At 49.4% G+C, this 26,307-nt stretch overlaps 1 protein-coding gene across 1 annotated transcript; it reads left to right on the plus strand.

The window, feature by feature from the left end:
* The first annotated feature begins 433 nt into the window (after positions 1–433).
* fam110d (family with sequence similarity 110 member D) lies at positions 434–26,056 on the plus strand. The gene is made up of 2 exons (XM_064297828.1): positions 434–709; positions 21,698–26,056. The coding sequence occupies exon 2, from the start codon at positions 22,574–22,576 to the stop codon at positions 23,993–23,995; it is 1,422 nt and encodes a 473-aa protein (XP_064153898.1). The 5' UTR covers positions 434–709; positions 21,698–22,573; the 3' UTR covers positions 23,996–26,056.
* Positions 26,057–26,307: the final 251 nt, after the last annotated feature.

Raw genomic sequence — 26,307 nt, forward strand, 5'->3', positions numbered from 1 at the left:
GCGTGTGTACAGACGACGGGTTTAGTCTTCATGGCCTTCGGGCAGTGCTCGTTTGATTTGTGGCAGCGGACAACTGTAGATAATATAAAATAAACGGGATGCTACCACAATAGGTGACAACAACTCTATTCACATATCGGGAAGATTTGGGCAAAAGTGGGTGAATAACAGTACTGTATTGGGCAGCACGTGACGCGGGGGAGTGGGCACCAAAATAAACTGTACCAAACTGCGTAGAGGAGAACCTCGTCGCCTCTCATCTCTCCCCCTCGACCTAAATCTCCCACCCCCACCTCATTTAGGTGGAATGGGGAGAATCAGTTTACAGACGGCTATACCTGACCACCCCCTATTGTAGCGGAAGCCCTTGGGCTCCGCAGTTCCAACTTAACACTGACAGAACCCGCAAGGTTTTCGCAGTCAGCGCAGAGAGAGAGAGAGAGCGAGAGCGAGAGAGAGAGAGAGAGAGAGAGAGAGAGAGAGAGAGAGAGAGAGAGAGAGAGAGCGCTAGTTGCTGTATTCTAGTGGAAGCGCACGCTTCCTGCGGTCGCCCAATCAGTCCTCGTTGTAGCGCTCGCGACTGCAGAGGCACTTCGCACACGTCGGCGTCGCGATTTTGCATCTTTGGCGGTGATAAGAGCTCGAGCCGCGACTTGAGGAGTCAAGCGGTCTGCCGGCACGTGTGTCAAAAGGTGCTTAAAAACAAGAGGTAAGAGTATTTCATGCATTTTAATGGCAAGCTCGTATGGAATTATCTGGAGTAACCCATCTGACATTTGCGCTCTGATCATTTCACATCATGAGCGTGATAATCAGTTTGATTAATTTTGCATTTACAGCTGATGCGCGTACTGCCGCTGTTACAACGCGTAATACGTGTAAACTGCTTTTGACGTCCTCATTGCATTGACAAATGTGGGTTAATTTGCTGAACCCGATGTCCCCTGGTGTCTTTTGCGGTTCCTTTGAAAGTGAGCTGGCTTTTACTAACGTCATATTATGTCCATAACTGCGTTTGTTGTCCTATAATAAATCGTTTGCTTGATGCTTTACTTTAAGCAATCAAATGATTCTGACTGCCAGCTCACTCTGAGCTCGACTTCGAGTTAGTCCAGTACGTGACCTATATCAATACAGTTATTAGTGTTGGCTATGTTGCTAGATAGCCTACTGGTGACCAAAAAGACAAAAGTTTATTAAATGACAGATTCATAAAAACAACAATGAATAAATAGCATGAATCCGTTTAGTTCGTTGGTTGAACGATGTAATATTTGGCAGTAGCCTGTGTATTTAAAACGAATTACAGTGTTTTACTTTCCGTTGTATCTGACAATTACAGTCAGCTATGTTTACGGGCGTGTATGTGATGTTTAGCAACGGACAATTCTTTTGAAACGTCAAGACTGGAATACCTTCTCTGTGACTTACGATTGGGGAGAGCGAGGTGGACTACGAAAGCGCAACGCCGTGTAAATAAAATGCTTGTGACAACTCGAATGTAATTAGTGAGTCAGTGCGTTATTTGGATGTGGAAATTTAGCTAACGGGGCAACAGTGTCCCATTGAAACTCCTTTCGGCTCAGTCATGCTTTCTTTTCTTTTTTTCAGTGCAATAGTTGCGTAGGACCAGTGGAGTTATTCGACTCAGCTACATTTCCTCACCTTGTGTTTAAAGATACGCTGACTTTTCAGTGGCGCTCAGTGCGCGTCGTTATTTTTGGAGAGGCCGTGCACAAAATTAACATCTATTTTTAGGAAATGTGCGAAATTCAAGATGCGTAGCCTATATATATATATAGGCCTACTCGTAGATATGATTTCATAGGAACTGCATAGTAAATTCATCCAAGTCATGTCGCTTCATGTGCATTTCCTTTCCGTTAAGGGATTTGCCGTGGGTAGTTTTTAGCCCGGCGGTGTTTAAGTCGTTCCTGACTTTGACTTGTGCGATAATTAATCTTCTGACGTGTAAACCTATACGCGGGGCCCGATTCGATCCGCCGTGTCCCATTCCCCGTGCTAACGGCGAGAAGACTTCCTGACAGACCCTGGAGTTTCGCGAGCTCGTGAGGTTTGTGTTCGTGAGGTGCTTCCCCTCCCCCTTCCTTGCCGCAATTGGCCACGAAAAACCGTTGATTGAACAAGATCTGTTTGCTACCTGGGGCCAAAGGGTTATGAGGCCAGGGTTGTGTAAACATTTACATGTGCTTCAATGAATGGCCCCGGGCCAGGAAGAAAGTAAGAACCGGCTTAATTTCATATAAAGAAGATTAAAGGGAACTTAATTTAAGAAATTAAAGTACCAATTTAAATGCAACTGTCCTGTAATTGGCCGAAATTTGAGACGGTGGTTCGCTAATCTAACGTCTGCTACGGCTCCTTCCTTTCTATACACACATCCAGGCGTATAATTTATTTGTGTAGCCTCAACATAGATTCCATCAATCCTTTGTCAGGTGGCACAGGTGACATATAAAGTTAAATTTACTCGGTGAGAGAGAGAACATTTGATTCCCCCTTTGGACTCACATAAACTCATACTTGAGGGAAGTCAGCACACTGTGATTGGGGCCTCAAACTGGAGTCTCGTTGTTGAAACAGCAGAGCAAGTCCCTCTGCTGTTTCAACAACGAGACTCCGGGGGGGGGGGGGGGTGGTGACATCAAAACAAAAAAAGAAAAGGAAAGGTTTAACTGAGCTGTATGTGAAGGTGCTCAAAGGTGACCTTCAGGGAACCCCTAGCTGCCTGCTGACCAAAACAATCCCGCTCAGTGAACAGTAATGTGAGTTTTGTTCCCCAGAAATCGGCAGAATTATATTTCAGGGATCTCTGAGACAGAATACACTGAAAATATATTGAAATAAAATATATTGTCAAGATAATATATAATGATATATGTATATTAATCACAGCTATTTCCAGATATTGCAATGTATTAAAAAGAGAGTTCATAATATTAAAAGTCATTATATTTTCCAAAAAAAAAGTTGACATTTCACATATTTGCAATATATGCTGCAGTATATTCTGTTTCTGTGAAGGGTATCTCAATGCTCACGGAGCGAGGTCACCTCCAACACCAAACCCGCCCCCCCACAGCACACAAGGCACGCTGTGGACGCGTGCAGCGCATGAGCTGATCGCTGTGCGCTGAAGGAACGGGCCTGACTTGCCGTGGAGCCTGTAGCGTGTGCTGCTCGCGACCAGCCTAAACATCCCCGGGGGACTAGACCAAACTTCGGGCCGCTCCTCCTCCTCGCCCTGCCGACCGCATGCGGGACCGTCTCCGCTGTCTCCTGCTCTGTGTTTATACCGTTTTTTTTGGGGGGGAAATACGAGTTCTCCCTTTTTTTGGTGAAAGCCGCGGTGCTTCCCTGGTGCAGGGTTTTCACGGGGGAACGGGCGATTCGTCGGGGGTTCGTGATCAGCGGAAGGCTTCAGGGTTTTTTTTCCGTGGTTTTGATCGAATCCCGCAGGCGATTCACGCGAGGTGGTTGGCGGCTGTCGTGTGGCCGGGGCAGGAAGGATGATGCTGATTGGCTGTTATGTATGTGTGTGTATGTGTATGTGTGGGGGGGGGGAGGGGGGGTCCTTTTTTCATATCTGGTGGATGATTCAGTTTGTTAAGACATGACATACGTTCCCCTCCTCCCCCCCGAAACCATGATTAGTGCGATTTGGTTTTGGTTTTGGTTTTTAGAATGATAGAGAAAGAGAGAGATGAGTGAAACAGGGATAGAGAGGAGGGAGAGAAATAAAATAGAAAGACATGCATAGAGAGAGAGAGAGAGAATGAGATAGACGAAGATAGATAGAGATGGGAAAGATGGGGCAAGGAACAGAGAGACAGAAAGAAAGAGAGAAAGAGACACAGAGTGAGAGAGACACAGAGAATGAGAGAGAGGGAGACAGACAGAGAAAAAGAGAACGTTATACATTTGTTAGGTTCCGGCATGCACAGGCCTTGGAAAGACTGGCTTGAAAGACTGACCAAATGGATGGAGGGATGGAAAGTCCAGACCCCCTGAGGAGATGGGTGAAAGAGGGAGGGAGGGAGGGGTGGGGGTGGGGGTAGGGGGAGGAGCCAGGAGAAAGGCCAGGCCACCAGAGTTTGGCGTTTAGTGTTTGACTGACGAGGCCCTGAGTGTGATCAAACACCTCGCCGTTAGCTTGACGTCTGTAACCTTTTTGTTTAGTTTCCTCGTAGGTCGCGGTTCCTACATGTTTTGTGGTGAGCGCTGGGCCGGTCGGCACCCAGACAGTTACTCGCTGGGGGGTTCAGGGGTTCAGGGGTTTCAGGGGTTCAGGGGTTCAGTGGTTCAGGGCTTCAGGGGTTTCAGGGGTTCAGGGGTTACGGTTTGGGTTCCCGTCCGCAGAAAACTGGTCTTCACTCAGCACATCCTACCTGCATTATTTTTTTAATTCAAAAGCAACGCATGTAAGGTTGCGTCACTTTTCACGTGAATCAAAACACCGTGCGATCGTTCACACTTATCTTTGAAGGGGGGGAAAAAAAAGAGAACACACATGTAAGGAAGTAGGACTCTGAAGGTCAAACAAAAAAATATACTGAAATTGTCCTTTTGATAGTATAAGGACCCCCCCCTCCCCCCACACCAGGACGTGATAGCCAATCTCTTTCATTTGCAGTGCAGAGGCTCGAGTCTGTACTGTTTACAGTAACCAGATGTGTGCTCTCGTACTTACGGCCAAACACAGGCGTCTTCTGCAGCACTCAGAGCAGCTGGATCTGTGAATTTTATTTTTTAATTTTTTAAAAAGGAATGAGTGAGTCATTTTCGCTGGGCTGCACTTGTCCACTGTCTACTCCTCATCGTTGCCCACAATCCCTCAGTGCGTGTTCAGCGAAGCCGTTCAGTCTGAGAGGGAACGCTTGGCTTTGTGATGCCAAACAAATTATCGCAAAAAGCAGACGGTAGAGTTTTATCTCATCTAATCTGATCTCATCTAATGTAAAACAGTGCTGTTTTTGGGTTGAGGGTGGGGGGGGGCAGCAAGTAATTCCCATTCGACCTCACAGACCCCCTCCCCCCCGTTCCCCGCCACCCCTGCCTGTTGTTTTCCCAAGATGGACAGTCACATGTGCTGCTCTTGCCTTATGGCTCTATAGGGTTTTTCGGAAAAAGCCACGGTGGATTTATCATGACGCTGCCAAGGGGAACTTATTTGGTGTCTAAACTCCTTTTTTTCCCCCTCCTTCTTTTCACCTCTGTTTAAAACACGAGGACTTGAGGAGCCACAGCAGGTTTCCCGCTGGTCTCCACCTCACATTTATATTAAGCCTAATAACAGACTTTGAAGCAGGACGCCCCCCCTGTTAGACCAGACAGAAAAGGAAAAAAAACGCTTTTTATGTGTGTGGAAAGAGCCCTGAGCGAGGGGGGGGGGGGGGGGGGGGGGGGGTTGGGTGGATGGGGGGCAGGGGGGGTGGGGGCAGGGGGGGGGTGGCAGCTCGCACAAGGGCAGAAATCATCTTCAGTCGGAATTGTTGACAGGAGGCCTGACATCATCAAGACGGCAGAACCAATCACACGTCAGCCGTGTTTCCGCTCCGAAAGGGCGGATATCACCGGCGGGTTTACGCGGTGTGTGTTTAGGAGTGGTGTGTGTGTGTGTGTGTGTGTGTGTGTGTGTGTGTGTGTATGGGTGTGTGTGTGTGTTTAGGAGTGGTGTGTGTGTGTGTGTGTGCGTGTGTGTGCGTGTGTGTGTGTGTGTGTGTGTGTGTGTGTGTGCGCGCGGGTGTGTGTGTGTGTGTGTGTGTGTGTGTGTGGTGTGGCGTGTGTGTGTGTGTGCGTGTGTGTTTAGGAGTGGCATGTGTGTGTGTGTGTGTGTGTGCGCGTGTGTGTGTGTGTGGCATGTGTGTGTGTGTGTGGCATGTGTGTGTGCGTGTGGCGTGTGTGTGTGTGTGTGGCATGTGTGCGTGTGTGTGTGTGGCATGTGTGTGTGTGCTTGTGCGTGTGGCATGTGTGTGTGTGTGGCATGTGTGCGTGTGCGTGTGTGCGTGTGTGTATGTATGTGTGTGTTGTGTGTGTGTGTGTGTGTGTGTTGTGTGTGTGTGTGGCATGTGTGCGTGTGTGTGGCATGTGTGTGTGTGTGTGTGTGGCATGTGTGCGTGTGTGTGGCGTGCGTGTGTGTGTGTGCGTGTGGCATGTGTGTGTGTGTGTGTGTGTGTGTGTGTGTGGCAGTGTGCGTGTGGTATGGCGTGTGTGTGTGTGCGTGTGTGTGTGTTTAGGAGTGGTTTGTGTGTGTGTGTATGGGTGTGCGTGTGTGTGTGTGGGAGGGCAGTCAAGGGAATGCCATTCTCCCCACAAAATGTCAGCTCCACAGTTACGTTTTCAGTCATGTGTGCATAGGCTGATATGATCTCAACACATTGCCAAACACAAATCTACACACTTGCTTATGCAGTGAAGTGTTCTGGGTTATATTAACTCTGGCAGAGTTGAGCTAACACTGTACATTTTGCTATCTGTGGTGTGGAAAAGAATTCTTAATGCCTGGATCAAGTTCAGAACTGTGACAGCAAGCAGACTGAGTCAATAATATGCACTTTCATAAAACATTAGAATAACCAGTTTAAAAAAACAAAAACAAATGTCACATATTAGCTAGTGAAGATTACACACGTTACTGAGTAATGCGACAAGCACTGGTTAACGAATTAAACAAGTTTCCATGACAACGAGTTATGAGCTGGTTGAGTGGATCCGTCTCATCCTCTCAACTCGAGATTTTGACGCTGAGTTTGAGAGACTGCCGCAGCCGTCAGCAGACATTCTGAAACTCGGTCGTTCGTACTGGGGGGGAAAAAAAAAAATTCTTCCAGAAAGCATCTTTTTGCCTTTTAGTCTCAACCACCTTTATTTGTTGGCCTTGATCTGCCACCAAGGTCTGTATTTTTAGATCGACCACAGCCAGTGGAATCATTTTGCAAGGCCGGTTTTGCAAGATTTTGTAAGAACGAGAAGTCATGTGAAAAGCAGGCTGTCCACCTGCATGTTGAGATCTGAATCAGTTTTACAGCACAGACTCATCTGTTGCGTCTGTGGTGTCTGTTGTGTCTGTGTCTGTGTCTGTTGTGTTTGTGTCTGTTGTGCCTGTTGTGTCTGTGTCTGTTGTGTCTGCTGTGTTTGTGTCTGTTGTGCCTGTTGTGCCTGTTGTGTCTGTGTCTGTGTCTGTTGTGTTTGTGTCTGTTGCGTCGGTTGTCACTGCATTCTGGTTCATTTATACACTCATTCATTTTGTGTCCCTTTTCTGTGCCTTCCTTTTTTTAGATCAGGCAAACCTATCATCTCATGGGTTCGTGCCGCATCAAGCCTTCGACAAAAAAGCCGCCCAAATCAGGGCCTTGTTTCTACCGCAAATGGCAGTTTTTAACGGTTGTAGTTCTCAGACGGCTTTTGTTTCTTTTTCCTGTTTTACTCCCGTTCGTCTGCAGTGGTTTTTGTTTTTTTTTTGAGCCGGTTGTTCGGCTGTATTTTCTCTCACAACACGCACTCCGGTAAACAACCGTCTCCAAAAAATCAAACATTTGTCTTTATAATTCCTGCCCTTTTCGTGAGCAGGGGTGTTGGGGAGGGGGATGGGGGAGGTGGGGGGGGGGGGTTGCTGGGGCCATAAAGGCTTTTTGAGTTACGGAGGGTGGCTCAAGTTTCCTAATTAGAGGGGAAAGGACTCTTTAGGTGACATCACTAGCCCCCCCAGCACTTTAGGTAAAGGTTGAGGTGTTTTGTGTGTGTGTCTGTGCATGTGTGTGTGTGTGTGTGTGTGTGTGTGCGTGTGTGTGTCTGTGCGTGTGTGTGTGTGTGTGTGTGTGAACAAAGAGAGAGTGTGTGTGAAGCAGCTGGTTTCACCAATTTGACAGGCGCGACTGTGAGACTTCAAACGGACCTTGGTCTTCCTCACACAGACCGTCAGGGACTGAGAGCTTACAATTTGACTTTATTGTTTCCCTCTCGTTGGTTTTTTTTTTTTTTTTGGTCTATTGTGGACACCGTCTGTGGGAACTTCCCTCTGGGCACCATTTCAGGAACGAAAAATTGTTTGAATAAAAAAAACTGAAGTTGAACTTTCTGAACAGAATGAGGGGATTTGCCGGTGCCGTTTTTAATAGTTTTGGAGGAAGGTGCCTCAGTTCAACAGTAATGTGGAGAGAGTCACAGCATTGCTCTGGTGTTTGGCTTGATTGTGTCTCATTGGTTTTTAAGTGTGCAGTATTACTAGTATTAACCCTTTTAGGTGTGAGGTCACAAATAAGTGATTAGAGTGTTCTTAACTGAACATTCTAATGCTGATGTCACAATCACTGCTGGTGACTGACAGCAGTGGAGTTCTAGAGCACTGACATAGAATTTTGAAAAAAAAAAAAACATTATAAAAAGCTACTCTTCAGTGGGGTAATACTTGTGCTTCCCACTTCAGACTAATTGTAGTTGTGGTGGTAACCATGGTGACAGAAGTGCTAACATATCCTAAATCCTCAACATTTTAATTGTTATTGCAATCACAAAGGATTGTCATTCACATCCATTACTTATTGCTCCATTAATTATTGACGGTCCACAGCTAAATCATTAACCCCCCCGAGCCCCCTGGCATTGTGGTGACAGCTGTGAGGATGGGGGATGGGGGGGGCGTCTTGGTCCTGCCCCACCCCCCGTCCCCGCCCCCCCAGTCCCGTAATTACCCCCGGCCCCGCGGAGTTCCGTCCGGTTCTGCCAGGCTTCATCAGCTCACAAGGCTCCGCCCCCTTCGTCGCTGGCGCGTGATAATGGACCCGGGCCTTTTGATGGGCGGAAGACGCATCACGGTGGCAGCCGCCACCCCCCCCTACCCGTGCCTCCGCCACAGCCACCCCCCCCGCCCCACACACACACACACACACACACACGACCTGCTACACACCCTACCACCACCCAGCACCGACAGCATCTACTCACACACACACACACACTACACACTCACATTACAGACCCACTCCACAATTCGCACACACAAGCACAACTAACAACACACACCACTAACAAAACACACTCCACACACACCACATACACACCTACACACACACACCTCACTCCATACCACACACACACAACACTCAACTACAACTACAACATAAACCATATCACACACACACACACACACACTCACACACACCACACACACACACACACACACACACACACACACACACACACACACACACACACTCACACACACACACACACACACACTCACACACACACACACACACACACACACACACACACACACACACACACACACACACACACACACACACACACACACACACACACCACACACACACACACACACACACACTGACTCTGGCGGTTAGGTGCCTGCCCGTTCTGGCCCCAGGACCGATTTCAGCAGTGGCGTTTTGGGTCTGCTAGTGATGGGCCGGGCCGGGCCGAGCTGGGGGGAACACTAATTAAGGAGCCCAGCTTCCCAGATTGTGCGGGCCCAACAGATTGGCATGACTGGGAAAGAGGGGGAGTTATGGACCAGCGTAAAAAATATTGACTGAGTCTGTCCCACGGACACCTGTGACATGGTACCTTACCTGACACACAGCATACGCCTGTCCTGCTCAGTGTACCTGACGTATACTATTTTCACAACATTCTTTTAACTTTGATGCAATGCTATCAAATTGCTGGAATGAAAACGCATTAGTTGACGTGGTGGCTGTTGCTTGGGCTATATATAAAGATATATATATATTGAAAGAAATAATGACGAATAGATCGAGGTCTAATAGACCTAGGCAGTGCGCATTGATTTTTCCAGTGCTGGCTGAAGCCATCGATTCCCGGCCTTGTTGATGTCGTTATCGTGCTGGTGGAAAGTGATTAGCCTGTTTGCTGTCGCTGAATTCAGGCCTGCGTTCGTCCAGAGGAGAGGGGCAGGTAATCGATGTGGCCTCCCCGGTTACCCCGGCCAAGAACGAGAAGCTCCATCTCAGGGCTCAGCGTGCTGGGAAACAACATTTATTACGGCTGGATTTGCACCTCTGGGGGGGGAGGGGGGCAAATGTGACAGTATTGCACCCCTGTCCCACCTTTACCCACCCACATATCCGCAGAATGGATATTAACGCCATTTGCTGTTAAAATGTTCCCATTATGTTGTTGAAACGTTGTTACAATATTATGTGCTAGCACAGCCCCCTCCTCGATGATTATGACGTTTTTTTTTCTTATGGAAAGAGGTGGAGAAAGTTTTCAGGTAACTATTCAGATGAAAAAGAGTTTTTGTCCTCAACAATGACAATGTTTTACATTCATGTAAATGTCAACACGGGGGGGGGGGGGGCAAGAATAGAAATATGAGTGAAGTGAGCAGTGAATGAATTTAAAGATCGATCTGCAGTTGTGCCGTGCGCATTCCTCTGCGGTAAAGTTCCAGAGACTCCAAGTGCCTCATAGATCTCCCTGTAAAAATGACACCACCGTGTGCTGCATGGGAGAGGCCGAAGGTCGTAAATGGAGCGTTCTTATAGGCTCCTGGCTTCCTGTATGGCTATCAGATTTAGGGTCACATGGGTGCTGTTATCGCCTCCGCGTCCGGCCTTTATCAAACGGATAAGGGGAAGCGTGCGAGTGACCAAACAAACGCAATCTCGAAAAAAAGGCAAGAGTGGAAATGAAAAACTGGTCCTGACCCTGGCTTGCGTGTGAAAAGCTCTCCATTCTGCGTTAGCCGCTAATGCGCTGCAAAAGTGGGTCGACTCTTTGCGTAATGTACAGGTTCCCCTGTTTAAAAAAAAAAAAAACACTAAAAATCCAGCGCTTAGCGGCGTCAGACGCTCTCACGTCCGCGCGGTGCGGCGGTCCGAAGCGATGGCGCTCCGAGGAGTGCCTTTCATAATTTAGGATGTGTTAAAAAACTCAGGGGACAGGGAGTGGATTTATACATGTGTTTAAGGCAGGTTCCGAGAACGGAGAGAGAGAGAGGGAGAGAGAGAGAGAGAGGGACAGAGAAAGAGAGAGAGAGAGAGAGAGAGAAAGAGAGATGTTACATTTGCTCAGACAGGAGTCCGCTCCCACGCTAACGCCTGTTATCGCCATTTTCTCGCTACGTCTCGAATGTCGTTTTTATGGTTATTTGACCTGGAACGGCCCTCAGTCATGAAGGAGGCAGATGCTCAGTAGCACAGGCTGCTGACGTTTGACGCGTACTGACACAGGCCTTGTGCAGACCTGCGCAGACCTGCGCATGCTAGCTCATACTTGCACGTGCGTGTGCCTTCCCGCATGTACGCATGTGCACATTCTTGTGCATCCTTGCGCATAAAGAACACCTGCACGCGCCTGTGCATACCTGTGGTTACCTGTGCATACCTGCACATACTTATGCGTAACTGTGTATGCTTGTGCATACATGCGCAGACTTGTAAATAACTTGTGCATAACTGTAAATATGTTTACATCCCTGAGCATAATTATTATGCACTAATGAAGGACAACCTCACTCCCTCCAGGGGTCTCCATGCCGCCCCCCCCCTCCCCCCCAACTGCTGGCAGCCCAACACCTGATGATTACTCATCATAGTTATTCTATCCGGGAGGACCTTGGTTTACATACACACTGTACCTGCAGGGCATGAGGTCAAGGACACAAGGTACTCTTTCCCTGCGTCCATCAAATACCCCCCCCACACCCGTTCATCTGCCCCACCCCCCCCCACCCTGGGGGCTGCTCCCCTCTCCTCCTCATTGCTTCATTCGTCAACAGTAAGGCAATACACCAGCAGCTTAACATTCCAAAGGGGGGGGGGCACCGCTGCTGCATCGCCTTACGGATTACCACGGAGACGGCCGTACGGAGCGTGAGGCAGGGGAGTCGGTGACGGAAAGGCTGTGGGTTCGAGTCCCGCCCAGGAAGTGGCCGGCATGTTTAACCCAACATTGAGACAGTTTAACCCTTTGAAGAGTAGGTTCTTTGGAATGTTTTTTTCCCCCCTAAATTCTAAGTGAGTGTTCTAGAACTCCGTTGCTGTCAGTCACCAGCAGTGATTGTGACATCAGAATTAGAATGTTCAGTTAAGAACAGTCTAATCACATATTTGTGATCTCACACCTGAAGGGGTTAAAATACGTGTAAAAAAGTGAGTGTTTCTAAGCTTTGTGAAGCGTGCTGGTTTGTCTGTGTGCAGCTAACTGGGTGTACTCTGGAGTGAAACGTGGAAGCAGAGGAGTGTTTTTGGAGGTGAGCGCGTGACAGCGAAGGACACGGCCATGAACTCACACAAAGTGGCTTTTCCTAACTGGGGGGAAAATGAGGGCAGAATTTTTTAGAAAATATATACGTCTGGCCTAATTTACCGAGACCACTGAGGTCTAAAGCTGTGAGTTACAGTCCTTTGAAGTGGCGGCTCTGTTGTCTCTTTGGTGGAGGGGGATTAATCTAAATCTCGGCCGAGATAAAAGAATAAAGAATCTTGCCAAATTGGGCGGGAAGAGAGATTGCAACATGACTGTGACGATGTGGGTCACCCAGATTAAAGAGTGTGCTGAGCTCAGGTCCTGCAGCGGAGGAGAAAAGGGAGTTCGTCGTGCGGTTCTCATCACGCCTGTGTCCCGTCTCTCTCTCTCCGCCGTCTGTGCCGTGTCAGTGCTGTGTCAGCGCTGCTCCGTTCGGTCAGTGCTGGAGCAGGACAGATTGCATTATTGCATTACAGGCATTTAGCAGACGCTCTTATCCAGAGCGACTTACACAACTTTTTTACATAGCATTTTTACATTGTATCCATTTATACAGCTGGATATATATACTGAAGCAATGCCGGTTAAGTACCTTGCTCAAGGGTACAACGGCAGTGTCCTTACCCGGGAATCGAACCTGTGACCTTTCGGTTACAAGCCCAGTTCCTCACCCGCTGTGCTACACTCCAGATCTTCTTTCCTTCAACCGAACCCTCAACCGAACAATGGCCTGCACTACCGGCCCTAATTCGTACAGACGGGGCAACGCCGCACACACTCACCAGCGTTTTCGGAACGTCAAAATGACAAAAACGACCCAGGTAATTTTCCCGGGTTTTGCGGCTCTTCGGGAAGGGGGGCGGAAGCAAGTGCTTTTAAGCTTTTCGGGGTTTTTTTTTTTTAGTAAAGCTAGTTTTTCACACGTAGAGCAGCTGAACAAAGCCCAGAGCTGGGCTGAGGGAGACCTGCTCTGCCGGAGCCTTTGTTGGGAGCGGGTACGAGGCCAGCCGCTGGTGGCCCTGTCTGTGCATGCGCCTCTGCTCTGCCAGGAGGATATGATGCTCCTGTTCTGCCTTAACGGTCATTAGCTTTGAATGACAAAGGAGGCGCACTGGACGTTGTTAAGTACCCTCCTCGTGTTTTTTTTTTTTTTTTTTTTTGGGGGGGGGGGGGGGGGTGGCCCTCTAAGTTGTCCCCCGTGACCCCCCTTGTCAGGCGGGACAGTGGAAGGGGCGTACAGGCCCGTACATCGCCCGTCCGAACGACACTCAAGGGCGCACAAAGAGCGGTCAGATTTACGCCGGACCACTTTGTGTTTTGGGGGCGTGGTGGGGGGGGGGTGGTGGTGGGTGACGCGGGGCGTCCCCCTTGCTCTGTCTTTACTTTTATTTTATTGCCCCGGAGTTTTTTTTTTTTGTTTTTCGGGAGGCGAAATAATGAGACGTGACGTCTGGAACTACTTCTTATCGCCCCGGCCAGGCAGCGCCATTGTCTGCGCCCATCAATAACGCACATTTTATTTCTCTTTTTCTTCTTTTTTCTGATGAGGTTGGCAATGAAAGGCGCTCTTTTTAATCACGCGACAGGCCCCCTCAGGGACAATTAGTCCGGCTCCTTTGCGGCTGCTGGTTTAATGGCTGAATGCAATTAAAGGCCAGCGTGTTTTTTTTTTTTTTTTTCATTTTTGATGATGAATAATTATTGTGGTCATTAAGTCAAAATGAAGTCCTGGAAGGGCACAGTTCCTTGAAGGTATTGTGTCCCTCAGACGTGTTAACAAGAGCGGGTGGCTTGTTAAAAAAGGCCTTTCAGGAGATTATAGAGTTTGTAGGTTTGGCTTTCATTCAGACAGAAAATGCAGTACATGGCTGTACTCACACACACACACACATGTGCGCACGCACACTCACACACACACACACACACTGATACACACTCACACACTCACACACACACACACACACACACGTGCGCACACACACACACTGATACACACACACACACTCACACACACACACACACACACACACACTCACTCACACACACACACACAGACACACTCACGCACACCGTAGCACAGCAGAGGGGAGCCAGATGTTTCAGGAAGAGAGAGAGGGGGGGGGGGAGACAAGGCATAAAGTTGCCCCTCGGTTCCCGAAGCAGCAGCGCCAGATGCCCCTCTTCAAAGCTGGGGCTCTGCTGGGGCAGAGAGTGTGTTTTCAGGCAGGGGAGGGAGGGGTGGATCATGTGACAGAGATTTTTTTTTTTTAAACGCAGAAGCTTTCCGAAATTTAAAACAAGCTCCTTCCCCGACTCTAGGAATAAGTCCACTGTTTCCCTGCAGTCCTGTCACCCCCCTCTTCAGGGGGAAAAGAGATGGTCTCTTATCTGACTGTAGCTCAGAGAATTCAAGCACACTGCACTGGGTGAACGGGAGGGGGTTAACAGAGAGGGGCTCGGTTAAAGAGGCTCCTTTGTACTGTCCTCACTGCACAAACCTTGTTCTGAACTTTGCTGCGACCCCCCCCCACCCCTCCACCTCCGCGCCCCCACCACCCCCCGCCGACCCTTTCCTGCTTTCACGGTCCTAAACCGGGGGGGGGGGCTTTTGCCTGGAGCAGTCAGATAATTAAAACGCGAAATTGATTAAAATCCTAAATTGAGCGTGCTTTTAGGGGACCTAACTCCACCCCTCCCATTCCCCCCCTTTCTGGCTTCACCTACCCCCCAGTCTAACGGTGAGCCAGGATCATCATGTGACTACCCAAATCCCCCCCAGCCCCCCACCCCACCCACTCTTTTCTCTCTGCCCCTTCCTGCATCAGGGCCCATTTTGTCCAGATTCTCTGAAGCAGTGAGACACAGAATGTGTTCTTCCTCTTCCGGGAGGGGGTGGGGGGGAGGGCGGAGAACAACCGGGCTTAGCCCCCGCCCTGCAGGCTGGACAGAACGTTAGGCCCGGGGAGATCCACGGGGGGGTCGGAGGGATAAGGAAAGGGGGGGGGCACAGCAGGGGTTAATTGCTTCTCAAAGGGAGAGGAGAAAGGCAGGTCTTGATGGCGTTATTGGGAAATCTGGGGGCTTTACACGGAGACCAGGGGCAGAAAAAGGTGGAGCGGAGTCCAGGTTTGTGTCCTTGTCCTCAATGGAGGCCGTTGTTGGCCACTAACTGCCGTTAGGGTGACCGTGGGCTGGCCGGGGAGAAGGGGATGCCCCGCCCCCACGTGAGAGGGGAAGTGTGGACATGCCCCCCCCCCCAATCCCCCCCCCGGCCCCCAGCAGGCCGCTAGAGTGAGGACATCTCTGCCAGGGAGGCATCACAGCTCAGTCAACATTAACTGCTTTTAAATCCTCTTCTGAAACTGTTTTTGTTTTAAAACTGGGCTTTCTTTTCCATTCATATTAACTTTATCTGATCACTTCTGCTTACTTGTAACATACTGTCTTATTTTAAGAGGCTTTTTTAACTGCCTTGTTCAATTTTTATATATTCTATTTTTTATTATTTTTATTGTTGCCTTGTTCTTTAATTTGCAAAGTGCTTCTTACATAATGTACTTTATACATTATTATAATAATAATAATTATTATTATTATCCTTTCACTGACTGACAGAAGGTGATTAAATAGAGGGAGACAGTGACCCCGAAATCCTGATGTTCCTAAGGCCTTAAACCTTTTGCACACTCACTCAGCATTCAATGCTATGAACTTTTAATGTGCCTATTTTGCAGTGATCTCTTTGATCTATAGGTCCATTAGCACTTACAGTTTTGTTATATAGGCTTGGAATGCCCTTGTGTGTCCAGAACAAGGTTCTGCCAGCAGTCTTGCTGGCCAGAGGCTATAAATAGTCCTGTTTCCTCCATGGGCAGTGTCTCGCGTAGGACTGGGGGTGTGGGTCTGTAATAAATATTGATAATGTGCATCGATCTGCGTTAGACCAGCAGTTGTGCAACTGTACGTAAAACCCCCACCATAGAACTCACTGACTGGTTCTCCTCAGGCAGTTGCTTTCACAACTCAAAGCTAAATTTGAATTTAAAAAGTGATTTAAAAAAAAAAAAAAAACCACAATATAATAATGAATTATTATTATGTACCAAAAGTCGTCTGTGTTTTAAGGTAAGGGGGTCTGAGCAAGGTGTGTAGTCTACCTAGGACTCCCAGATTAAATGCTTCTCTTTGGAAGAGACCAGCGTTTCAGTAAAAAAATTGATTTTGAAAAACGTAGGAAGGAATTCATGGAACAGGAATTATTAAATTGAGGAATTTTAGGAAATCCCCAGCTTCACTCAAGAATTATTTTTTGACAGTAAATTGATCTGTCCAATAAATAAATAAATAAATGTTATTACAGACCAATCTTCTAGTTAGCTGTCATCCTAAAAGACCCTGGATGCAGAAAATAAGATATCTTGACAGTCTCAAATTAGAAATATGATTTTTAAAAACTTTTTGTTCACCAGTTCAGGGATCAATAAAATAATACTGGATTAGGGCTTAGTTTCCATTCAAAGGCCAAGGATTCCTCGTGTATGATCCTACGCCTGTCTGGCTTATATCTGTTCCCACGTCCAAGCCAATCACATGCAGCCCAGCCTGAAACCTTCACCCTTGACCCAAACGTCCATGGGGAGCAGTAGCTTCGTAGCGATACCGTTTGGTCTTCACAGTGCACCCGTCACCTCTGTTCCTGTTGGAATAAAACGCTCAAAAGGCATTAACCACGGTTAGCCTTGTAAGGGGGAGGGGGGGGGGAGATGTCTCCCTGTCGCCAACTAAGAAGAAAATCAAATAAAAAAATTTCATTTTGAACAGGAAGTTCACGTTCTGGCTTGTGAGCGTACCACAACGATGACAATGTCATATGTTGGCGGTTTCATACACTAATTTAAACCACAATCCTTTTTTTTGTTCATAAGGCCTGCTCCGAAAATCCTAAATTACACAAGGGAAAGGGTGCCCCCAACCCCCGCCCTGCATCCTACCACAATGCCTAATGCTTTACTATGTTCCCCAGCCAGGGTGTTGCCCCCCGCCGCCCCCCCTCTCCCCCCACCCCAGCACCTGTTGAAAATTCCTTCCCAGAACCTTCCCAGGAGCAGGACCCTTTCCTGGCAGACATCTGGAAAATGTTGCAGTCCCCTTTGCTCTGGATTTATAGCGGACCACTTTGAAGGGTTGGCGGGATGGGGGGGGCAGGGATGTGGGGGGGGGGGGGGGGGGTGGCAGAGTGGGGGTCAGTCAAAATTAGAAAGGTGTGGAAGTCTCTTATGAGGTAGAAGGACTCGTAAATAACTGCAGGGCACCCATAGTCATCTTGCAGGCGTTTCACGTGATTGTGTTAGTTCTCTCATTTTGAGGTGATTTTGGAATTTGGGTGTTCTTTATCTCCAGTATTTCCTAGCCTCTTTATATCTCTCCTTCCTAGCCTCTTTATCTTCTTCTTCTTCTTCTTCTTCTTCTTCTCCAACCCCACGCTCCTCCCATATCCCTGCCTGTCTAACTCATGCCTTACATTCTGTAGCGAACGCAGCAAGCTTTTTCTGAGGCTGGCCAAAAATAACGTCTCAGCCCCGTTGTAACTTCCAGCTTGTCTTGGGCTTCATCAGTATCGCCGGCATAATAGGCGGCAGTCGCCTTAATGACCTTTGACCCTCGTCCTACTGGAAGCCCTGTGCTGTTTTGCAGCATTATATGACCTGAATTCCTCTACGGCCGGCAAGAATACCAATATATTTCCTCTCAAAAAATAGTTCTATCCATTGTTCTTCTCTCACAGGATGGACCAAAATTAGCGGCTCTGTGTGTGTTTTATGTTCTCGTGTTTCTTGAGTCACACCTGGTGCTTGAATCAAGGACTCTTCCCGGTGCTACGCTACAAACCAGGAAGTGGTGGTCACCCTACTGTACTGGGGGGGGGGGGGTGAGGGGGGCTCTTCCTTCTCATTTCCTGAGGCTGTGGGAACCTGGTTGTGATGTAACAACGTGAACTGTGCAACAATGTAGCAACACAAAAAAAGAAAAATCCACACCCATTGTTACATCACAACCAGTCAATATGCGGTGGGCAGCCAATCCCTGAACTGCTGTTACAAAAGTATCCTGCAAGGGATTCGAGCTTTGAAGTGAGTACCTTTGAATAACGTTGTGAAATTCTTTTATCCTTCAGTAATTTTTTGAGAGGACTTGAAAACAGAGCGTAAGCAGTACGGTATGTGCGGCCGGCCCGGACCGGCCAGACGTTCTTACCTCCTACAAGAGCGCAAGATGTGCTCAGAATCAGCGATCGTTTCTAAACGAAGGTCATCGAACGGCAGGCTCTTATGCCCTCCAATGAATGTTGCTTAGGTTCAGAGGTCAGGGGTCAGACACAGTGAGTCCGTCTCTGATACGTCAGCTGCATTAGGCCGGAGGTCACAAACTCCTTTCTGTCCTGTTGCCGGTTTTTGGCCTTGGAAACGGTGTACGTGGAATACAGCCAATCACAATTTGCTGATACACACCAAAAACCGGCCAATGCCGTTACTCTCCAGGGCTGGAGTCTGCAGCTCGTCCATTAGGCACAGATGTGGTTCCTTATAAAAAAAAAAACTCTGCTTGAAAGAAATGTTTTTACTGCCAGCTTGTGGATTTTTTTTTTTTTTGGGGTGGGGGGGTGGGGATTAATGAAAAGTAGTCATCCCCCCCCCCCCCCCCCAGGTTTCATAGCAGCACAGGAAACACGGATGTGGTTTTTCTGTCCTCGGCAGACTCAACTGCCTTTTTTCCTCCCACCTGTTTTCATATAATAATAAAAATAAATATATAAATGAAAGAAACTGGCATCCACACAATCCTGATAATCTGCTACCAGCCGAGCGGACAGAAACCCCTTTCTCCTGTGTGGGGCTTGGCGTTGTGGCGAAGCGATGACACGCTCGGCCGTTGCTGAGAACCTCTTTCCAGCTTCAGGGACTCCTCACTAGGACTATTTTGCTAACCTCTTCTGGCTCGCTGGGTCACCCCACCACGCGCACGCCCTCCTTATAGCCTAAAAATAACTGACTTTTTCTGACTGCTGGCTATCCTGGGCTACCCGTTGTATATATATATATATATACATATAATACACACTGGAGTGTGTCGTTTCCATCTGTACTTGCTCACACACTGACATTATGGGGTCTGAAAAAAACATCGTCTTTCTTTTTTACAGTTGGAGCTTTTTTAAGCCTTTGTTTTTTTGTTTTTTTTTGGCGGCTTAGAAAAATATCCTCCGACTCGTTCATTATTAACGAGGCGCTCGCAGGAACGCAGACGAAGCGCGGTGTCTCTGCTCACCTCGGATGTTTGACGAGCCTGGTCGTGCGCTCGTTTCTTGCTTCTCTTTGAAAAAGAAGTTTTTCGCCCAAGCATTTCCGCCTTCTGACGGCTTCCTGTTCCGGGAGTCATGTGACCCCGTGACATTACAGCGCCGTCTGTAAGTATTTGGACGTTGACGCAGTTTTTGTTGAGTTGGCTCTGTTACTCCAGCACACTGGATAAAAATGGATGTCATTCCTGCACGGATCACTGGACATGGGTGTAAACACCCTTAAATTAAAGCTGGCAGTCTGTACTTTGACCTCATATCCATTGTTTCGGTTCAGATCCAATGCGGTGGAGTACAGAGCCAAGACTGCAAAAATTGTGTCACTGTCCAGACGCTTACAGTATGGACTGCACTATACGTGCAGCTCCTGTTAAAAAAAAAAAAAGTGAATTCCTCAGATAAAGACTGAAAAAGAACATGCAAAACACGATTAAAAGTGAAAGCTTCCTTTAATATTACAACACGGACGGCGTACGCCAGCGGCGGCAGGAAGATGCGAACGCTGAAATGCCTCGCTCTGACGGGAGCTGCCAGCTCACGCCCAGCCAACTGCTCTCTAAGTTTACAGCCAGCGGCTCGGCTGGCCAGACCACAGCCACTTCATAATTTCATGTAATTTCACGAAGCCACTGCTGTTTATAACTAATTTGTGAAATGCTCTGTGATCCTGTCTATAGTAAACCTGCAATATGAGAGTAGCGTTTCGGGTTATATTTGTAAATATGTATGGACGTTTCCGATTAAATTACATTTAGTGCAATAAGGACTGAAGCAATGCGTTGGACAGATCTTAAAACGTTGTATGACTGTTAACTGCAATGTCCCCATCAAATAAACAAAAGGATACTGTGTGTAGTGCAGTGTAGCCATGTATGTGCATGTGTGTTTGTGTGTTGAGAAGGCTGATGTGTGTGTTATTATAGCATGATAATTGGGATGAGAAAAATTATATAATTTGTGCATTCCCCCCCCCCCTCCAAATAACCATATAAGTCCCCCCATAAACCATCATAAGTTTGCATGGTGCAGATTTATAGCCCCACACCACATTCGGGGTAAACATGTTGACACTTGTGTGTAAACATTAATCTCATTCAGTGCTCGGCTGTGGTCCTTCAGAGTCAGCAGGCCGGCCTGGAAGGTGCGTCGATGCCGTGGGAATTTTTTAGAAGTTTAGCGTTTCGGCGGTTTTATTCGGTGCGAGAGCGAGAGAAGCATTTTTTTTCCCCGTCCCCCGCCGAGCGTGAGACGACGCACATTCGCCATGCCGCTCCAGCGAGCCGAGTCAGGAGCTTCCCGCTTTCCCCTCGACCCGGGACGTCTGTGACGTCCGTCGGATTAACGCTCTCATGTTGTTCTGCGTGGAGGAGTTATCCCACTTCCATTCCGGTTACGTAACGTGTGGGAAACGGATGAACGGAGTGGGGGGGGGGGGGGGGAGGGGGGGGCGGGAGGCGAAGGCGGGGTTTTACGGATGTGAAATGCGCAGTTTAATTCCTCGTGTTTGCCCTCCTGCGCCATAAGCCGGGGATTATGGTCCCTGCCGCCGGGGGGGGTGGGGTGGGGGGGCGCCTGCCAGCCATTGGCCGCCTGAGCGGTGGCGTCATGGCGACGGACGGGAAAACCGCTGGGTCAGTGAGTGGGAAGAGAGGGCTTTGGGGCCGTGAGTCATCACCGCTCCGCGCCGGACGAGAGAGAGAAAAAAAAATGCTGGGCTCGGCTCGCGGGCGTGTCTTCTGCGCGCCTCCGCTTCCAAACGGTCCGTATGACTGAGCGACTCGGAAAGAACTTCCTGGGAGGCCGTGCTGACTTGCAGTTTTAGTGCGCGCTACCCGTGGATTCATAGACTCTTACTGTGGTTTTTAGACACTGATGCCAGCAAGTGTTAGCACGGACAGCAGATTTGCTGAAAGCACTTTCTTCAGACGTGCAGTAAATTGCACTGAAAGCAAAAAATATAAAAAATATTTAAAAACTTGGTCAACTGTCACTTTAAGGGAACATCTGTGTATGTATGTATCCTGGAGACAAAACACATCTGCACATAACTTTTCCTAACGAGGGTCTTGTTTTTTCTTCTCACAGGGACGGGTGAAGTCAGGACTGGAGCGAGGTGTGGAGGCAGAGGAGAAGAGGAAGGGCGTTTATCCGTCCGCCGAGCACCGCCCGGGTCGGGGAGCACATCCTGGTGCTGCCCTGTACGCTGTGACCTCTGACCCTGGAATCCCCCGCCTCCCCTCCCATAACAAAAAGAGCCCTCGAGACCAAATATTAGAGCCCATTTAGCTTCATCTCCCCCCATCCGACAGCCGCCTACACAAAGGAGAGGACGTCATTAAACGAGGAGAGCTGAACAGAGAGATAGAGAAAAGAGAGAGAGAGAGAGAAAGAGAGAGAAGAAATAAGAAAAGGAGGCAGAAAATAGCAGCCCATTCAAAGTGAACTCTGGCGGCTATTTCTGGGTTTCCTGCGGGCTAGCAGGGCGTCTGGTTCAGCCGCGAACTTGGCGGGCGGAGTAAAGGATTCCCCGCGTCCGGCCCGTCCATCCGAGGGTGCCGCGTAAATACCAGATACGGATATCAGCGCGATTGGCTACTTCCGACAGGAAACCCGGCGAAACCGGCTAACTTTAGCCGGGCCCCGGAGAAGGAGCCGGGCCAGGAGATCGGCGCCCCGTCGCCTCCTCCAGAGGGGCGGCTCCCCGGACCCCGCGAAACGCCTGGAGCCTCTCTCCGACTCGAGAAGGAGAACCTTCCGGAAGCTCCTGACCGGAACGTTCCCGCACCCGATATCCAGCTCTGGCAAGAGAAAGGAGGACAAGAAAAAGTCCCCTAGGCGTCGCGGAGCGTCGGCGGAAGGCGAAGGAAGTGGTCGCGCAGAGAGGCGTGTCCTCGCTCTCCGGGACACGCCCACTCGCCCCTCCGCTTGCTTTGATGTCTTTGACCAGCAGGGCGGCGCAGCATGAAGCCCCTCACGCCCATCGGGTCCCCCTCCCCCCTCCGGCTCCTGAACAAGGGCCCCGACTACCTGCGTAGGCAGATGGACGGGGGCGGGCGGGGCCGCTCCGTCAGCGCGGTCGAGCGGCTGGAGGCCGACAAGGCCAAGTACGTGAAGAGCCAGCAGGTGATCAACGCCAAGCAGGAGCCCGTCCTGGTGCCCTGCGCCACCCCGCCCCCGCCCCCCCGCCGGCCCCTCACCGTCCCCGGGGCGTCCACCACCGCCTCCTCCACCCCCCGGCTGTCCCCCCGCCGCCTCCCCGCCGCCCCCTACTCCTCCCCCGGGCGGCTCGCCCCCCGCGACCGCGACGAGAACGAGAACGAGGAGAACGACGCCAAGAAGGAGAACCGGCAGGTGGGCGTGGGATTGGACGTGGAGGAGCGCAACCGTAGCAACGCGAACAGGGCGGGGTTTACGGCGCTCGCTACGCCGATGAAGACCGCCATGACGACGACGACCATGGCGACCCCTCTTCCGCTGGTGGCCCCCCACAGCGCCCCCGTCCTTCGGAGGAGCACGGGGAAGAGGATGCTGCGACCCGACTCCCTGGTCATCTACCGGCAGAAGAAGGAGTGCAAGACCCCCAGCGGGGGGGGCGGAGGAGGGGGGGGCACGGGCACCAACGGGGAGCTGAAGGGGTACAGCTTCGTCCGCCGGCTCTTCCAGGGCTCCATGCGGGAGAAAAGCGGGGGCGGGGTGGAGGGGGGTTCCCCGAAAATGGTGATCAGGGAGGAGGAGAGGACCCCCTCGTGCGATGTGGACTCCCGCATGTCCTGGACCAATGAGAGTGGGCAGGAGAGCAGGAGGGCGGAGCGTCGGCCGGCCACGCCCGCCGGGACCTGCGCGCTGGAGAGGGCTCGAAACGAGGCGCACCTGAACGGGAACGGGAATGGGAACGCCATCGGGAACGCCATCGGGAACGCCGCGCAGGACTGCGGGGACCCCTGGGAGCCGGTGGTGCCCCGGCGTGGGGGGTCGCGGGGGGGGCTCCAGCGCTCCAAGTCGGACCTGCGTCTCCGCGGCTCGCTGGCGCTCTCCGAGCAGGAGCGCTTCTTCGACTTCTGCGGCCTGGACCTGGAGCTGGTGGAGCGGCTCGGACCCCGCAACTTCCTGTCGGGCGCCAGCTCGGTGGACACCCTCTCGCTGGTCCTCCGCAGCGTGAGCGGGGGCGGGGGCGGTGGGGGCGGGGTCGGCGGCGGCGGAGGGGGCGGGGGCTCGGAGGCCAGCGAGTTCTCCCGCCACTCGGGGGAGGGGCTGTTCCAGGAGGAGCTGACCGAGCAGCTGCCCACGGGCGTGTCCATCATCGAGAGGAACGCCCGCGTCATCAAGTGGCTGTACAGCTGCAAGAACGCCGTCCACGAGGGCCCCAAAGAGTCCACCGTGTAGCTGACAACGGAGTATACTGCAATATATTGTACATATGTGGACTATAATGATACATATATTTCACAGCAGCGTATTGTGAAATAGGAAAATATATATATATATATTTCAATATCTGCAACTGGAAATAATTTTTATATTTGCCCTTATATTGTGAAGTGTTGCAGTATCTTGATAGCATATATTTTGAATATATTTTTCGGTATATTGCATTATCATGAGGGTTCCTCTTGGGCCTGTAGGCTGGACTGAGGCTCTGTTCCTGGACTGTAGAATTTCTACTCTAGACAGGTTGTTATGCTGTATTTATGTTTTTAGTTTTTTTTTTCTGGAGGGGCAGGTGGGTTTCTGAGGGGCATTTCTGCGATAAGTGCACTACTCCTCTACGACAAGTGGAATCCTATTCTCATGCTAATGATGTTTGTTGTCTGTGAATGAACGGTCGTCCTGACGATGGTTAGGGGAACACTCCATCCTTGCCCCCCTCCCCCCCCACTCCCCACCCGTATTCATTCCTCTTGCTCTTCCACAATTAGCCAATTAACTCTCATCTCTTCAGTGATGTCATCTCCTTGGTTTCTTCCCCGCTACCCCGGAATAAGAGGGCACATAAATTATAGTAGATGAGAACTGTGTGTCAGCACGTGTGTTGCCGCAATCATTTGTCATGTTAAATGTGCGCGAATCCTCATATCCCTTCCTCTCAACATGTAGTTTATTTTGTAAAACCACTAAGCTGTTTTTTTTTTTTGTTTTGTTTTTTGGTATTTTTTTGTTTTCTGTAGACCGGAGACGTAGATGTGTTAGGTGTACCGTGCTTACCTCATTCCCGAACTGGCCCAGTGTGTGTGTGTGTGTGTGTGTGTGTGTGTGTGTACGTGCGTGTGTGTGTTTTTTTCAACTACTTTTTGACGCAGGCGTTGGAACAAACATGCAAGGCTCCCCTATTGGGCCCTTAATGCACTGAACAGGATGGAGGGGAGGGGGGAGGGGGCGGGAGTCTACGTGAGAGAGAGAAAAGAACAACATATATATTTTTTTATTTAAAGCATAAGTTTTTTTTAAAAAGCTCATTGCATTTGTAAAATATGTACAAGGGAACCTGGGGACTGGCGGCCATTTTGTCTTGGCCATTCAAACTCAGACCTCTGGTAGACTGGTTGGCCTGGTGGCTTCCTTCTCTGGACACTGCTGTGACAGAACACCCTTCAGAGCCGTGAGCTGTCAGTCATGTGATGGTGATGTCATTCTAGCTCCTCCTCACCCCGCCTCCGCCCCCCCCCCCTTCACAGCCTTAGCTGCTGTGTGCAAGTAGGACAGGAGGTTCAATTGATTTACTGTCTGTGGCACATCGCCAGACTGAAAAATGTATAAATACATACATTTAATGGCCAAAATAATGGCTGTCCTGACAGATGGCATTAGTCACAACTGCTAGGAGTTTGATGCAAAGAGCTGTGGGCTGTTGACTGAGTTCCCAGGGTAGGGGGTTAGGGGGGGTGTTACATCATTGAAGGTTGAGACTCAGCCTCAGGCTCCGCCCCCTGCACCAGCGGCCAATCCCGCGTCTCTATTTTTTTTTCGTAATGAAAAGCTTGAACTCTGAAAAGGGTCGCGGCGTGTTTTTTTTTTCGGCTCGGAGATGCACTTGAAAAAAAACATGACGGACGGTCAGGTGTGACGTGCGCAGGTCACCTGGGACAAAACCTCACAGGGCCTTTCCAGAGGCGGGAGAGGAGGGCCGAACGGAGACGATAAATCCACCAATCGCTTTCTTCGAAAAAAAAACAAAAGAAAAAGCACTGGCCCAGTTACATTCAAATCTGTGGAACCCAAAAAAAAAAAACTGGAACTCTTCATTTCTGGAAAAAAAACAACCTGCTCTCTTTGCATGTTTACAGAATGGCTGTGTGCAGCCTATGTGTTGTTCGTTTTTCATTTGTTTTTTTTTGGGGTTTTTTTTGTTCTTTTTTTTTGTTTGAGAGGACTTCCTTTTTCCCCAAAGAGAAGTGTGTATTAATTACACCGAAAAATGAAGCTGAATAAAGATTTTTGGTCTGTAAATGTCTCTTTGTTGTTTTTGAATGGGCATGCGTACATACTCCAGCACACCGCATATATTATACTTATTTACCACTCACATGTTAAACCTTAAATGAAATGTAACACTAAAGAACATTGATTGTGTAGTCTTTTCCAAGTTTGTAATTAGGCAATTTGTGACTAGATCTTCATTGTAAAATTGTGTTATTTAAAAGAAATGGGTAGCATGCTTTAAATGCCCATTTATCAAGTTAGTTCATGTACGTCAATAT

This window comes from Anguilla rostrata, chromosome 1, assembly GCF_018555375.3.
Source record: "Anguilla rostrata isolate EN2019 chromosome 1, ASM1855537v3, whole genome shotgun sequence".
NCBI lineage: Eukaryota > Metazoa > Chordata > Actinopteri > Anguilliformes > Anguillidae > Anguilla > Anguilla rostrata.